Source organism: Haliotis rubra, unplaced genomic scaffold (assembly GCF_003918875.1).
Source record: "Haliotis rubra isolate DU_JTF1 unplaced genomic scaffold, ASM391887v1 Scf106, whole genome shotgun sequence".
In the NCBI taxonomy this organism is placed as follows: domain Eukaryota; kingdom Metazoa; phylum Mollusca; class Gastropoda; order Lepetellida; family Haliotidae; genus Haliotis; species Haliotis rubra.
Genome location: NW_025764959.1, coordinates 1,880,857 through 1,894,407, shown reverse-complemented (window position 1 = coordinate 1,894,407; position 13,551 = coordinate 1,880,857). Strand labels below are relative to the sequence as shown.

The 13,551-nt window shown below is 39.0% G+C and overlaps 1 protein-coding gene across 1 annotated transcript in view; it reads left to right on the top strand.

Annotated features, from left to right (window-relative positions):
- Positions 1-13,551, top strand: part of LOC124277940 (collagen alpha-2(IV) chain-like) — a 73,094-nt gene that overhangs the window by 29,789 nt on the left and 29,754 nt on the right. The window contains 3 exon segments of the mRNA XM_046713660.1: positions 4,301-4,435; positions 8,058-8,102; positions 10,372-10,434. Of these exon segments, the coding sequence (XP_046569616.1) occupies positions 4,301-4,435; positions 8,058-8,102; positions 10,372-10,434 (243 nt within the window).

Here is a 13,551-nt window from a genome sequence, read left to right as displayed (position 1 = left end):
ACAAACACAGTAATCTCCAAACATCAGCCCCCTCCCTAGCCCAGCCACATGACAGTGTTTAGGCAGGGATACCACACATCCTCACAGCAACAAATATAAATATTCCACTAATGGTGAGGAGGCCCGTGAATCAGACTGGTCAGAGTAGCTATACTAGAATATCCCAGTTTAAACCTTCAGGCGATGTCTGAACAGACAGATTCATACTCTCTTCAGATATTTCTGTGTCATGAGCTCATAAGTAACAGATTCCTTCTATTCCAGACAGTCGAAATTCCTTCTGAGTAATGCCCTCTTGTGACCTCTCAAGTTAAGTCATAGAAAAGTTGATTTGTGTCATACTTAGTTGTTGCTGAATAAAGAAATGGAGGCTCCAGTACTTGATGTGGTACTAATGGACTGGTTATCAGAGGCCCAGATAAGCTGCGTATCCGGGTAAAATACGCATAGAAAATGTCCAATTACGTATTGAAAAATAATTGTTGCGTACCAATTACGCATTTAAAATGTTAGATACGCAAAATGTTTAAAACAAATGCGTACGGAATATATTTATAAAAATTGCTTGCGTAATGAAAAAGACATGGATTGCTATCAAGTACTGTTAGTATAGGACTAGTGTTGTACTGTCAGTATAGGATGAGGGATTTTTTATGAAATCATTTCCATTATATTTAAGTTGGTTTTGATTAGGTATGACATAAGGTAGAACATACCTGCTTAGTAAACTTACTCAATGACATATTACTTAGGTGAGTAAAATGACTGAAATACGCACATATTTGAAAGCAGTGGGTAACGGAAAATGAAATACCCACTCAACATTCATAATACCCACTCCAAAAGAATACAGTGGGTACAGTACCCACATGAGCTAAATCTTATCTGGAGCTCTGGGTTATTGCAACACCCATTTTACGTGTCAAGTGAATTAATGTAGTAATTTTACTGAGATATCTGGACCTCTGCGCCATACTTCTCTCTGGGGAAATCAGCTCAGAATAAGTTGCCCAAAACTTCATGCTTGTCCAAATTGTTGGGCAGAAATTGGGATTGAGTCATCATGGTACACGAAACATTCATAGCGGTTGGACATTTGTAAGCCTATGATAAACTATGGAGTTGCGACAGGTTGTAACAGTACAAACGCTTTATGGATCTGGGCCCTGGCTATGATAGCAAATGATATGGTTGGAACATTGCTGACTATTGCCAAAAACACTTATGACCTCCCATCTCTCTTTGAATACACAATGCCATTTAGAAAGTGGTCAAATGTAACATGTTATATTTGGTATTACACTTTCTCAGTAAAGTACAGATTCTAGTACTTTGTTGGGTTGAATCCCATCCGGGATTTGAACCCACTCTTTCAGAGTAAGGCACCAAATCACAAAGTCAGCTGCCTAACCTGCTCATCCAACGCGACTAGAATCTGTACTTTACTGAGAAAGTGTAATCCCAAATATTACATATCTTACATTTAACCACTTTCTAAATGGCATTGTGTAATCATAGCTTTCAGCCGTGGGTGCCGGACCAATTTACACTTATCAAAGGGGTACACAAAGTCCGCAGTCTAGACTACCAGTTGTCCGACTTCAATTTTTGTGGAAGCTGCAGTGGCTGAGCTGGCTAGGCGGCTGACTTTGTGTGCAGGCAATTAGGTGCCTGACTCTGAGGGTGTGGGTTCGAATCCCGGATGGGACTCAACCCAAAAAGTACTAGAATCTGTACTTCACTGAGAAAGTGTAATCCCAAATATAACATATATTACATATCTCTCTTCCACACATGAAGGTATCAGGACCTGATCAGTGTGCTCTGATGCAAAATTATAGACAAGACCCTTTATAGACAAGATACTCCAATATTTCTCTAACATTTCCAATGTCATAAAACTGCAAGTGTACCATTGTTGCCAGGGTTTAAGAAGGTTGGAAATCACTGTGACGATCAACTGAAAGCCTGACTTGGCTTGTTGTATCTTGTTCAACTTCAAATGCTATGTAATAGCTCAGAGACTAGAAGCTGCTTATCATCAAATCTCCCTTCAACTATCTGCACTCACTACCATGCCAGAAACCAGCAGCTTATTTTCTTGTTTAACAGGGGAACTTAGACTGACTCTCTGGTTTAAAAAATGTATTCCCAGAGTTAGATATCTATCATAGATAAGATAAGATGTTTATTGCATAGCATTCCATGAAGGAAAAGTGGCAACATTCTATAAACTACAAATATAAACATATTGTTCCCTTTTTCCATGGATCACATTCTTTATTCAAATGCTTCTTGGAATTTATCCCTTGCCACTTGGTTGTGATGATCACAGATTGTTGCAGTGGTCTTTAACATTGTCAGTGTTTAGAGAATTGACGTGGAAAATACAATCCTTTGATTTGATTGATAAGCGATAAAACTGTGAACCAAATGAGCTTGAAGCGACATGATTCACCTCTATATCCAAAGGTTTACCAAATTGATATTTATGTTCTATGAATCATGCCAAGACATGATTAATCATTTGCCCATGTAACTTCCCAAAACACAAACATAATGCTTTGGTGGCCTATTCCAGAACTGAAGCATGTGTTTATCTCACACCCTGTTCCTGCCCTGATCCTCAATAAGCATTACCTCCTGACCAGACCTGTATGGCTGAAGTTGAGCACTTTACAGTCATGTCCAATTGCCCTTGTTTCTCTAAGCCACTGTCTATCTGGCATCAGATGCTTTGAAGATTTTCCCCATCATCAACTCTGCTGGTCCATCTCTGAGAAGTACAGTGTACAGCAGATCCACCTAAATAACCCACAACAGAAATAGAGATACAAAACAGCTGTTGAGTAACCTCTGTGGCTTAATCTGTCTTCATTAACATGATTAACATCAAATCAGTCTTGACTTGTAATTGTAATTCTATAGCACTGGGACTTGTACCGGGTCACCTGTCTGGTGATGGTTGAGTCTAATTTGGCCTGATGTTCATGAGTAAGCAGAAAACAGATTTTTGTGACATTCTTTAAAGACTGAATTTAAAAGATAAGCTACATGGGCTGACAAACCTTCCTGGCTAGTCTGTGTCACAGCCCTGTCTGCAATGCTAAAGCTCCAAATGAAGCAAATCTAGATTTGCTCAGGTTCTGAATCTCCCGTCTCACCAGATGTCCTTTTCAGTATAAAGTATGAGAAGACTATTTAATAAAATATAACTTCTTCCTCATTGTGGCCAGAGCAAGGTCCAATAGTCATGAAACTTGCAACTTTCACCCTTGGACATTCTCTGGTAAAGTTAATTAATTGTACAAGTCACTGAGATTAAATAAAAGTGACCTGGCTCTTTAATGGCATCAATGGTGAGACTAGTCATAGATACAGGAGAGGAATTAGTTGCTGTGTGATATGACTGATGGTATTTCCTTTGCTAACTCATACAGACCGGATATCGTCTTGCCATGTCTTGTTATAACCGCAGACAGGAAACACTGTACATTTATGCCCCTTCCTATTAGCTGGTGGTAGGCGGAGGAGGAAATAGCTTAGTATGATTTATGTCTATTGTTATTCTTGTATGTGTCAAAAATAACAATAGAATCTCTTTAATGACTTTACGTTGTTGCCAAAAGGAAATAAAGCTCTGTAATTAAGAATCAAAGCTTTGGGGAAAAAACGGTTTTGAGAATAGTTTATTGATGAAAACATTGGTGTGACTGAGTGACTTGCCTTTGCAAGTGTTATCATAGGTGGAAGGATATGCTCTACTTCTTGCCTGAACATGGCATCATCACTATTCGATAGTGAAAACTAAACACATGCTTAAGATATAATTTGAACTGTACAGTGGAAACTGCTTTCAAGCAGGCCGCCGTGATGTTGCTGGAATATTGCTAAAAGCGGCGTAAAACCAAACTCAGTCAGTCAGTTTCAAGCAGAACTTTTTGTGATTATGCAAATTTTCTCACTTTAATAACTGAGATGGACTAAACCAAGTAATATTTATGAGAGAGATTATCTTACTTTCTCATCCATTATCTCTTTGATGTTTTCAAGACACCAAGAATCTATCTCTGTGATATCTGTGTAGTATTTTGTCTTCCAGAACAGTTCAGTTTTATTAGTACATATGGTTTCTCAAGCATTTAGACTCCTGAACACTGAGGGGCATGCATATTTCCATTGAAATAATATATACATGCAGACATCATAGATGAACTACAAGAAGTGATATTGCAGGATCCTTATTGAAATATGAATTATGAAGACTTTGCCAAACTAACATTTCTCAATTGCATTGCAGGGTGCACCAGGAGCCATTGGTCCTTCTGGTCCACAAGGTAACCAAGGCTTCCCTGGACCCGAAGGCCTTCCTGGACCCAAGGGGATGAAGGGTGATATTGGTCCTAATGGACCACTTGGAGAAAAGGGAGCCAGGGTAAGCTGAGTCTTTCAGATTTAATGGTCTTGCAGGAAGCATTTAAGGTCATGGCATTATGGCAACAAAAATTTCAAAATTTGACTATATGCTACAACCTCTCATTTTCTAACCTTCCAGTTTCTCCATATATTTGTCTCTTACATACTTTTTCAAGAGAAACAATATTGCCAAAATACTATGACATTATAATTGGTGAAGAGAGGATATTAAATGACCTTCTGTGTAATACCATTTTTAGTTGATGATTTGGTATCCAACGAGTGAAAGCCATTGTGACAGAGGTATTAGCAGTGTGACGTCATAACTGTAAACCATTATGACGTCATGCATCTTGCGGTATTACACTAGTGTAATATTGCTGTAAAAACATTTGTTGACCTAATGTAATCTTTATTGAATAATTCTTGGAAAGGTTAAGAGGGTAGATTTATTTATTACTCGCCTGTGGAACATAGTGTAGTGCAATATTTTTACGGCAATATTACACTACACTATGTTCCACGGTCGAGTAATAAATAAATATTTCATCTTAACCTTTTTAAGAATTAATCAATAAAGATGGCATTAGGTCAACAAATTCAGTCTCATATAATTGCAGTTTTTATAGATGCTGAAGTGAATCAACGTTGTAAACACAGGACAATTTATGATATTGTGTCAATTAAATGAATAAATGCATGCATGACAAGACAAAAAGCAAAGTTCTATATTTATCAGTTATCTGGAACGAGTATATATATCCAAGACTCCTCCCACCAGTGTGGTGAGGAATAAGTCATCTGAAGGAGAGCTGAGTGCTGTTTTCAGACAGCCTGACAACCTCACTGACTACATGTCAGCATTCCATGGTAGATACCACTTCTCTGGAATCTTGTCCTTCTGTTACCATGGCAACCTCTGTACCCATTTGCCATTTGTAACATAGTTTGCAAGAAATGACACAACACAATTAAGACTTGTTAGCAAAACATGTGTGATACCCTGTCATTTCTTCTGCACCAGAGTGAACTTAATTCGCCTATTTCCACAATTGTTTCTATCCATGATCAAATTCGAACTTAGTAGTTTTTTGAAGCATTTCTTGTCTTAATCTGTGTAACATTTAAAGTGGTATAAGATGAAGTATTTTGTCATTCAATTTTGAATATCTTTACAATAGAAATCTTGAGGTAGGAATTTCATTTGCAGGAAAAGGGATTCCATGCATGAATGTCAAAATACATTTAAAAGTTTATTGTGTCTACAAGCAAATATTAAGGGACATCTGGCTCCAGAGAAGTAAATGTCAAAAGCATTTCAGCAATTGAATTTTATGATATCTACCATTATCATGGCTAAATGACACCCAACCATCTCTAGATTTGATGTTAATGTACTGTGTCTCAAAAGTGTATACATGACTGAAATGTAAATCCAGATTTTAATTTGATGTTATATACATTACAGTAATTTAAAACTAGGCCCTGAGTGTTTGGCAGAATCTGTTCCCAGCAGCATACATAAACTAAAGAGAGCAGAGCCAGGGAAGTGGTGGATGGTTTAGCCAGGACTGGAACCACAGTATAAGGACTGACAGCACCTGATTTATTCCTCCACAGTATTATATCTACCTCTGACCTACATCCCTGCCCACCACCCAGTTAGTTAGTCTTGGACCACTATCTACAGTACAAGACTTACCTTGATGTCGCCTTTATTTGGGAACAGACAGACATCATTAGAATGGCTGCATTTTGCCATTTTTCAGGACAACTAGCTACAGACAGCATTAGACTGGATTCATGTTGCCATTTGTAGGGAACGAGTAGGCACAGACTTCATTAGACTGGATATATGTTGCCATTTGTCGGGAACGACTAGCTACAGACAGCATTAGAATGGCTTCATGTTGCCATTTGTAGGGAACGAGTAGGCACAGACTTCATTAGACTGGATTCGTGTTGCCATTTGTTCGGAACAACTATCTATAGACAGCATTAGACTGGATTCATGTTGCCATTTGTTCGGAACAACTATCTATAGACAGCATTAGAATGGCTTCATGTTGCCATTTGTAGGGAACAACTAGCTACATACAGTGTTAGACTGGATTCATGTTGCCATTTGTTCGGAACAACTATCTATAGACAGCATTGGACTGGATTCATGTTGCCATTTGTAGGGAACGACTAGCTACAGACAGTGTTAGAGTGGCTGTTTGCTGCTATTAGTCAGCCAGACTTCATTGGGATGACAGTTTGTATATAATCAGATTCTACAAATTCTATAAATCTAACATTTTTAAAGTTTGGAAGAAGTCTGCTGGACATTTGCAAGAGTGCAACCGTATTATGTACAGATAAACTTGAAAATATCTGAATGGGAAGAACTAATCTAAACATACTCTAGAATTTTCATTTCTGAAATATCTTTTAAAAAGTTGCCTATCTCCCATATTGCCCCTCAGTTTGAACAGCTCTGCACCTGTTGAGTGGGCAATGTGTGGAGACTATAGACAAAGAGAGTAGTTTATCTTTTGTAAAATAAAGAGTAAACAAAGATCCCAGACAGCCGTTTACTGTATGGAATCTTGCCAAGGCAGTAGCTCAAGCAAAACAACCTCCTCTCTCCTTCATTTCAAACTTCAAGACCTTATCTTCTGGGATCACAGTGTTCTGACTTTGTGCATGGTGTACTAAGTCTCCCCAAGCTCACATCAAAAACACATGTATGTATTCCAGTGACAGGACACCATTCTACAAGTTTCTATAGGCTGAGAAAATTCTAAGGAATCAGGACATTCCTGTTGGTATCTACTCTTTGGAAAGAGGCTCAATCACTTTGCACACAATGCCTTCCCTTTGTTCTTTTATAATTTCATTAATTTAGCAGACCAACCAAAATATTAGTGTCTGATTTACTTTTATTGACAGAATGAATGTGCAAATATGACCGAACTAGAATCTGCTGACATGGTTGACAATAATATAGTGACTGACATATGGGCTGTGGAACAAACATGTAGACACACTTTGTGGTTGCCTGGTGATGGGCAGTTATGTCTGAAAGTTTAAGCAGACTTTAGTTATATCTCTATCCATCAGATACCAAAAGAAAAAAAAAAGAATTTCTGACAAATGTCATCCATGGTTTGTTGGAGGACAGACACCACATCAGACAGTACTGCTGTTGGTGTGACCAAAACTTGTAGGTGATGTGAGGTGAAATTGAGTTTAACGTTGTGCTTGAGAATATTTCGCTCATATGACGACGTGCATGCGTGTATGTGTATGTGCGGCTGCTTGTACTAGCCCAGACTGAAGCTGGTTTTATAGTGCTAGCCCACTGAGATACCATTCCGCAGTTAAGCAGGAATACCCCACTCAGACACATTATACTGACTCCGAGCCGACCAGTCCTTGTACCCAGTAATGCCGAGCGCCAGGCAGGGACCAACAAGTACCATATTTTAACGTCTTTTGGTTATGACACGGTCAGGGATCGAACCCGCGACCTTTCGCTACCCGGGCGGACGCTCTAACCGCTACACCACGGAGGCGGTCCAAAAATTGTAGGATTTCATGGTATGTGCTGATATAGGTTCACTGTTTGATAACAAATGTTTTATTTCTCTCCACAGGGTAAGATGGGGTCACCTGGCTTCTCTGGCATCAACGGTATTCCTGTAAGTATATACTGCACTATGAAACATGGGTCGAATGAAGATCGTTACCATTATCAAACATAGGAAATGATTATCTTCGTGAAGTTTTTTGTTTCAGTTTTAGCAATAAGTTACTAGACTACTTCTGACAGCAGCAGAACACAGGTTTAATCTTGCTTATCAAAGACTGCCACTAAAACAGGGGATCACCACGGGGTCGTTCATGCCAACACTGGGTTATCTTAAAAGGATGTGTTGTCTAATCAGCTGAATTCTTGAGTTTCGACAACAGGACTCTTGAATTAATTTGGAAATTGCCAGCCTCTTTTTTTTTGTGATCAGTATTTCTGAGTCATTTAACTTCAGTTAATCCCACCAGTTGATCTGAATTCCAAATTTGATAATGCTTGGACTTTGATCGCAATGGATCCAGAGCTGGGTACAAAATGTAGATGTTGGTAATCACATAACTGGACGTATGATAGCATGAGACATGAGAAGCTGTATAGAAAAATTTAAAATATCAAGTAAAGGCATGGTGAATGTTGGGAAATGTTTCACAGGATGTGACCTCCTTCAAGATGATACACACCAAGCCTTTGTGTGACTCAATGGCATTGTAATGTGAACTGAAGTAGTAGCAGAAGGGCAATTATTGGCAATATGTTCTTGGTGCTTGATGACTGGGCTGCCCTGTTCCCACATGCTTCTAGTTCCCTGACACCCTTTACCATGGTCCTCACATTCCATGACAGCTCCGTCTCTGTAGTGCATTGACCCAGACACTCAAGTTCCAGAAAATGGACCAGATTCTTCCAGAAAATGTGATCAAGTTCAAGGAGCATGTTGGCTCACAAGATGTATTTATACAGATTTGTTCTCAGTTGAGTCACAAACACAGATCCTTGTGAACAAATTGGATGCACATGTTCTGTGAGGGCTCCTCATGGCACACAGAACAGCATTGGAAGATGGGTCAGCTATGAAGGTCTTGTATGTAGGCCTCTTACAATCATGATGACTAGGGACTGGCTATTTCTTACATTTCAAAGAAGTTGAACAATCTTTGTCACAAACATATATCTTGTGACAATATAAGGATATTAAAGTAATGTCTTCAGATTTCAGAGTTGAAGCAGTGCAATTCCACTGTATACAAATACTTTAAGAAATTTTCTTGAGGGATGAATTATGACTTGTTCATTCAGTGCCTTGTTGGCACTAACTAATTTAACAAGACATTTTTATGTATGATGAAACAGGATTTATTACAATATTTGGTGGTCGTCAACCAGATGCTGTTTCTCCATCAACCAATAAGATCCATTTGCTGCATATTACTTTCCAGCATATGTAGGGAGATGAATGAACTGAGTACAATATGCCCAGCATGTCTGGCTGCATGATATGCTATAACAATAAACACATGAAGCATAAATGTCAGCCTTCAGACCTGTGTAATTGATAAAACACACTTGGTGCTAACTTACAGCTCAAGTCTTGTGCATGACAAATGGTTTCCGCTGCGACTGGAACATGCTGCCCCACAGGGCTTTCTTCTTGCTAAAACTACATGAATAGAGGTTTTGTTTCCTGATGACCTGTCAGTGTCAGAACAGGCACCAAGTAGCTACAAAACTTCACGATGAATTAAACCAATGTTGATGTTCAAATTCAGCTATATCTGCTTGATCAGCAAGACTAGACCACCTTTCTTTTGTAATTTCTGCGATTGATATAATAGATGATATACAAAAGTGAGGTGAGGTGAAATTGGGTTTAACGTCGTGCTTGAGAATATTTTGCTCATATGACGACGTGCATGCGTGTGTATGTGTATGTGCGGCTGCTTGTACTAGCCCAGACATGAGCTGGTTTTATAGTGCTAGCTTACTGAGATACCATGCCGCAGTTAAGTATAAATACCCCACTCAGACACATTATACTGACTCCAAGCCAACCAGTCCTTGTTGTACCCTTTTATGCCGAGCGCCAGGCAGGGACCAACAAGTACCATATTTTAACGTCTTTTGGTATGACGCGGTCAGGGATCGGACCGGTGACCTTCTGCTCTCCGGGTGGACGCTCTAACCACTGCACCACGGAGGCGATGATATTCAAAAGTATTTCAGATTAGGTTTATATTAATATTTTGGAATAGAGATGTAAAGAAATGATACTCAGACACATATCTCGCTATATCTCAGTTATCCTACTCAGATGAATTCGTATGTTTTCAATTCTAAACTCGCTTTGAATTTACATCCTGTTGACAATCTTATGTTTCTAGGGATTCCCTGGCCCACCTGGACCTCGGGGTGCTACTGGTCTGGATGGTTGCAATGGAACTCAGGTATGTAGTGGACACAGATGTTAATTGATGTTGCCCATATTCCTGATGCTGTTCTGCTGATGCGAATAAGAACAATACACAGTTTTAGTAGATACTGTCCATATTGCACATGCTCTCATGATGCAGCTGAAAACAGGTACACAGTTTTAGTAGATAACTGTCCATATTGCACATGCTCTCATGATGCAGCTGAAAACAGGTACACAGTTTTAGTAGATAACTGTCCATATTGCACATGCTCTCATGATGCAGCTGAAAACAACACAGGTAGATAACTGTCCATATTAGTAGATGCAGCTGAAAACAGGTACACAGTTTTAGTAGATAACTGTCCATATTGCACATGCTCTCATGATGCAGCTGAAAACAGGTACACAGTTTTAGTAGATAACTGTCCATATTGCACATGCTCTCATGATGCAGCTGAAAACAGGTACACAGTTTTAGTAGATAACTGTCCATATTGCACATGCTCTCATGATGCAGCTGAAAACAGGTACACAGTTTTAGTAGATAACTGTCCATATTGCACATGCTCTCATGATGATGCAGCTGAAAACAGGTACACAGTTTTAGTAGATAACTGTCCATATTGCACATGCTCTCATGATGCAGCTGAAAACAGGTACACAGTTTTAGTAGATAACTGTCCATATTGCACATGCTCACATGATGCAGCTGAAAACAGGTACACAGTTTTAGTAGATAACTGTCCATATTGCACATGCTCACATGATGCAGCTGAAAACAGGTACACAGTTTTAGTAGATAACTGTCCATATTGCACATGCTCACATGATGCAGCTGAAAACAGGTACACAGTTTTAGTAGGTACTGTCCATTGCACATGCTCACATGATGCAGCTGAAAACAGGTACACAGTTTTAGTAGATAACTGTCCATATTGCACATGCTCTCATGATGCAGCTGAAAACAGGTACACAGTTTTAGTAGATAACTGTCCATATTGCACATGAAAACAGGTACACAGTTTTAGTAGATCTCATGATGCAGCTGAAAACAGGTACACAGTTTTAGTAGATAACTGTCCATATTGCACATGCTCTCATGATACAGCTGAAAACAGGTACACAGTTTTAGTAGATAACTGTCCATATTACACATGCTCTCATGATGCAGCTGAAAACAGGTACACAGTTTTAGTAGATAACCGTCCATATTGCACATGCTCTGATGATGCAGCTGAAAACAGGTACGTATAGTTTCGGTGTTCCCCATGTCATCTGATGGATGCAGATGAAAACAGGTACACAGTATTAGTAGGTGGCTTCTATTCTGAATGCTATGATATTGCTGAAACTGGAAACATACTCAGCTTGAGTATCATCTCCACTGAAAGATCATGTAGTTGTTAATGTGTTAGTTAGCTTATTACTCTCTTGGAACACTGAAAAGGCTTTACCAATCTGGTCACCAAAACTCTTACAGCTAAAGTGACCTATGTAAGTACTTTGAGCTGTACAAGGTTTGATACAATGATTACAGAAGAAATTTGCAGGGACCAAGTTTTCGCATTGAGACAACCTAAGTCTGACGCATCCAAGTTTAACACAAGAGTGATTTTGAGTAGATATATATTAGACTAATTCCCTAAAGACACTTGTACTTCAGGTAAATAATTTAACTGATGGGAACAGCCTGAGTATTAAACACAAATTGATGAGAAGGTTTGTGGTAAATCCGACCACGGATGATAGTTATGATCCTAACCTAGATGGTCTTTCCCAGGACAACACTGTCTGCTCAGTGGAGGGAGTGATACATGGAGGCTTTGTTTCCAACTTCATGTTTGGGCTATATTTACTTTAGGAACACAGCCCCCATATAGTGGGCAAGATAGTGCAATTTCTAGGCTTGGTAACAGAGGATATGTCATCACCTACCAGATACCATAAAACTGGGGCTTCAAGAATGCTAGATCGCAGAGTAAATAGGATGAATGTTCTCAGCATATGGGCCTGGTTATTCTTGCAGCAGCATAAAGGCAACATCCCCAGTGGGGTATATTGCTGGCTTTATAGCATTAAGACTGTCCTATCTGGAGCCAGGTTTCCATCTTCTGACAGATAGATGAGGATAAGATCACAATCACCTTTATATTGGATAGACCATGCGTAAAAGTAGGAATTTAGAAAAGGTAATGGGTGCTTGAAATCTAAAATTGTTTTGTTGCAATACATTCCATTAAAAAAGACATGCAATTTACATTTGCTCAAACTCGCAGGCCTACCTAATTTTTAAACTAAATGCCTACATACTTTTGGTTTACAATTCATGAGATGTTTTCAGTAATGTAGAAAAATATAGGAATTAATTAACAGACTAAGGAAAAGTACATATCCTTGGTTTAGTCTAAGCTGTTCTGAAATGTGATGCCCAGATATATTTTCTTTGAAATAAGACAACCATGGTTCTCTTGACCAGTTTGTTGATAGCAAATCTGAAGCCTTTCCTGTTCCATCAGGACATATTTAATATGGCTGTGGCTACATGGTATGCAGTAAAGTACAAACACTGACCACATGTGCACAAACAGAGCTTGCTTGATACGGGATGGGCATCTCTTTACCAAGCTTGAGGTTTCGAAATCCTATCATGCATAACATACCAAGTGGAAATTCAAATTCAAAAGTGTACAATACAGATTGTCATATGTGTATTTCTGAACAAAATTTCAATTTAATGTTAGAATGCCCCTTGATTATGTTTTTGGGTACTAAGAGGAATACAAATTGAATTTGTTCAGGAAATCAAGATAAACCTCCTAGATTATTTTCAAAGTACATGTATTCATGAACCCTAGTCCTTATCAAACTGAAGAAGGTATTTCAGCAATGAGTCTGCATCAACCGATTCCCTTCATACACTCCATCAACACACAGGCATCTGCCACCATCCCAAGCAGTACATGTCAGATACTGTGATAATACCAAATTCCAAAATCCAATCCTAACACTTGGTGGAGATAAACCTGTGGAAGTGCACCTCCTGCCTCCTTTGTTGATGGCAGTCCAATATACATACACCATCACTTCCATAGTGCTGAACACACCATACAAGCCCATGGTAACCACCATACCATCCATTATCCAACCA